General features: G+C 30.0%; 1 protein-coding gene across 1 annotated transcript; it reads right to left on the minus strand.

The window, feature by feature from the left end:
• Positions 1-2994: 2994 nt before the first annotated feature.
• LOC127684291 (olfactory receptor 8H3-like) lies at positions 2995-3942 on the minus strand. Its single transcript, XM_052181244.1, has one exon. It carries the CDS (start codon positions 3940-3942, stop codon positions 2995-2997), a length of 948 nt encoding a protein of 315 aa, XP_052037204.1.
• Between the last annotated feature and the right edge of the window lie 273 nt (positions 3943-4215).

Raw genomic sequence — 4215 nt, forward strand, 5'->3', positions numbered from 1 at the left:
GTGTGAATGGATGTGTGTCTCTGTGTATATGTGGTTTTTTGTGCTTTTTCTTTAGCGCATTTATATTGGGCTTTTCCTAGTCTATTTTTATTATTGTTTTAGTTTACTGGTTTTTTTCCTAATGAGGATGAGAAAGAAGTGATAAAAATATATCTTATGAAAAAAGCTATTAAATATGTAGAAGGGAAAGAATAAAAACATTTGAGCGACAGGAAAAAAATAAGAGTAAGCAAATAAATATATTTTCCATTTTATTGGGTTGTATATTTTAAAGTATGTCCTTATGATTAAAAACAATTTGTATGGATTAATATGTCAGCTTATTTTGCAGTAAGAATAATAAATTGCATAGGACATTACAGTATTTAAAATTCATGTCTAGGGATGAGGGAATGAAAAACTGTAATCAGAATACACTGTATAAAAATATTTTCAATAAAAACTCCTTTTATGTCAATACACAAACACATGTAGATATGGCATAAGGTATTTTAACTTAAACTAGTTTACAAATCTATCTATCTATCTATCTATCTATATATATATATATATATATGTCTAAATTTAATAGACAATGGAAGCATTTTATATATATTGGAAGTTGTACCTATGTAACCACATATAATCTATTTTAGTTGACCTGTATTATAAAGAAGACAGACAATTTTATATTTATCTTATTTGAATTGTAAGTTTCGTTTCAATTCAGAAGTGATCTATAATGGTATATATACTGTTGACCTGTGTGATCAATTACTAAGTTTTCTAAATTGTAGAGACAAACATACATGGAAGAAAGAAAGAAAGAAAGAACAAAAGAAAGAAAGAAAGAAAGAAAGAAAGAAAGAAAGAAAGAAAGAAAGAAAGAAAGAAAGGAAGAAAGAAAGAAAGAAAGAAAAGAAGAAAGAAAGAAAGAAAGAATGAAAGAAAGAAAGAAAGAAAGAAAGAAAGAAAGAAAGAAAGAAAGAAAGAAAGAAAGAAAGAAAAGAAGAAAGGAAGGAAGGTAAGAAGGTAAGGAGGTAGGAAAGAGAGAGAAAGAAAGCCCATATTTTAAATGAATGGAAAGTAGGAAAGAGTCCCAAACCTTGAAATGGCATATTCAGGGTCAGAAATGTCAAAACGCAGTAAATGTATGAACTAAAAATATTTTAAAATCACTATTTCAATGAAAAATAAAATAATGGTAATATAGGAAACACATTCTTGAAAATACATACACACACTAGAAGTAACATAAGTCATAAACACATTCTACAATATTTATGTATAATACAGCCGTTTGTGAAACAACTTATGAAAATTAGGTGATTATATACATATTACATAAATTTAAGTAAAAATAAACATTGATCCTGTCTAATAAATTTCATCAGTCAAGAGAATATAAATTTATTATTAATTATTGGGTAGTGTGTTACCTTATTAAAATGTGAAAATGGAGTTGGTAAATAAATGACTGTCATACTAGCACAGGAATGGGAATTCAGTCCACAGACAAATATAAGGGACACGGCAAATAGGCATATAACAAAACCCCTTGTTTAGGGTAACAGATACTTTCATTCCCAGAATCCCTGACCAGGCAGCCTAGGTAATGTACATCCTAGGTTCAATAAGACAACCTCTCTCAAAAACTAATGTGGAAAACCATACATAAGGACACGTGACATCCATTATTGGTCTTCCCTTCCCCATGTGTCCTCAAATACAAATGCATACAAAAAAACAAAGACACATACACAGACATGCATACTTATATACTACATACACACATATGCACATGAAAACATTTAATAAAATGAATTAAATACTAATTTATTAAAGAATTTATTTTAAAACAATTTACATGTACATTTTGTAATGTAAAATAAAATTAACTATGGGTACTACAATTAATTAAGTCTAAGAATTATATGGCTGTCAAAGGCTTAATAACTATACAAAACAGGGAAAGTACTACATAAAGAATTTAACCTTAATAGACTTAGGGTATATCATGTCTAAAGTAACAAAAGATAGGACTACTGATCTGTCCCAATAGCTAACAAGACATTCATTCACAGTTTGCTATGATAAAGAAATGATCAAATAATAAACTTTTAAGTGAATGAATAATGCCTTTAATGAGTACAGAGAAAAAATTCTCTATTGGGCATACACAAACAAACATTCAGTTATTGACTGAGAAGAGCATGCTTTGGAATGTCAGTAATTTTTAACTTTTCTCTTTGAATTTTAAATATTTTCAAAATTTTCACTAACATTTTATAATTTAGAGCACAATATGTATTTTATCATGTAACACAATTTCAGAAATTTATGTAAAATTCAAAAAACAACTGAGTATATTCTTTTTAAGGTAGTTACATGCTTGTGCATTAAATTATCTAAAAGTAATTTATAAGACACCACAGAGTATTTTTCAAGAAATGACAGTCATTTAAAGTATGTCAGAAATTGAATTTATTATTAATCACAATAAACCATGTTTTATTATTTCCTCAAGTATATTATGTCGATCACCTTAACACATTAAGTGGAATTATTATTTATCTTGTACTGCTGAAGTAATTTAATATTAAATTTACTTATTTGTCAAAAACTACATAAGAAATTGATTGTGAATTATACAAGTGATTTCTGAAAATATAGACATTACCCAAATTATCTTTTCATTATATTTATCTAAGTATTTAAGAAGTGTGAAATTTAAATGACATGGGTCTAAAAATTTCAAACATTTTTTTACATTGCAAGCTAGTATTCCTTAAAACTAAGCAAAACACAATTAAAGACATGTTTTTACTATATGATCCATGAAATTCAGCAAGGAAAACTAACACCTAAAACTGTGTTCCTGGAAATTACCAAACTATATTTGAATAAGAAAAGACCCAAAGAAATAGAAAAGTAAAATCAATTGCACTTGTTTACAGAAACTCAAGAAGGGAACCTGAAAGTAGAAGAAATATGACTGACTGGTTAATACCACTGTTATCTTAACTTTCTGGAACCTTGTCTCTTCTTCACTAATCTAACAACAGCACTTTTGACTTCTTTGTTTCTAAGACTATAAATAAGTGGATTCAGCATAGGGATCACAATTGTGTAAAATATAGAAGCTATTTGATCCTTTCCCAAAGAATAGGACTTACTTGGCTTTAAATAAGTAAAAATCAGAGTGCTGTAAAAAACAGTCACTCCGAGGAGATGAGAGGCACAAGTGGAAAAGGCTTTTTGCTTTCCTGAAGTGGAATTTATCTTCAAAATAGTAGAAAGAATGGATACATAAGATGTAGATATTGTAATAAGGGACCCCAAGAGTGTGGAACCTGCAAAAATGAATATAATGAATTCAATCACATGTGTGTCACTGCAAGACAGAGATAGAAGTGGAGATGTGTCACAATAAAAATGATGGATGACGTTGGACTTGCAGAAATGTAGGGTAATCATGCTAAACACAGTTACAGAGGAATCCACAGTTCCAATTACATAGGACCCAGTAAGGAGAGCAAGGCAGCATCGTGAAGACATAATAACAGGGTAATGTAAAGGGTTGCAGATGGCTATGTAGCGGTCATAGGCCATTGAGGAAAGCAAAAAACATTCAGTACCTGCTAAGAGGATGAAAATATACAGTTGGGTAAAACAACCTGTATAGGAAATGCTCTTGTTTGTTGTTAGCAGGTTCTCTAATGTTTTCGGTGTGATGGCAGTTGAATAACTGAGGTCAAGAAATGACAGATGCATGAGGAAAAAATACATTGGAGTGTGAAGCTGAGTATCTAGACAGATGAGCAACATCATCCCTATGTTTCCCAGAACAGTGACCAGGTATATCAGGAGAAACAGTACAGAGAGGACCAGCTGTATTTCTTTGGAATCTGTCAACCCCATGAGGATGAAGTCTGCTTTATTTGTGTGATTCCAGGTGTACATAGTCAATTACCCTAAATGATGAGAAATCAAAGGTAATGCCTATGCTGCACGATAATAGAGATGTTTGTGCACATGTTTGTCACTGTACTTTCATAATTACAGTATATAAATATACATAATGAGATTTCCAAATAGAAGTATAGACCAGAATTTGGTTTTGATGTTAAAAGCGTTATTATGTACTACGAAACAAACAAACAAAAACTAGTACTAATCTACATAATATTTTATGAGTTTATCTGCATGAAATGTTATACATGTGGTAATATCATT

Source organism: Apodemus sylvaticus, chromosome 5 (genome assembly GCF_947179515.1).
Source record: "Apodemus sylvaticus chromosome 5, mApoSyl1.1, whole genome shotgun sequence".
Taxonomy (NCBI): Eukaryota; Metazoa; Chordata; class Mammalia; order Rodentia; family Muridae; genus Apodemus; species Apodemus sylvaticus.

What these genes read in the sequence shown, in the direction of transcription:
- LOC127684291 (XM_052181244.1), bottom strand. Translation starts at nt 3,942, where the DNA reads ATGTACACCTGGAATCACACAAATAAAGCAGACTTCATCCTCATGGGG.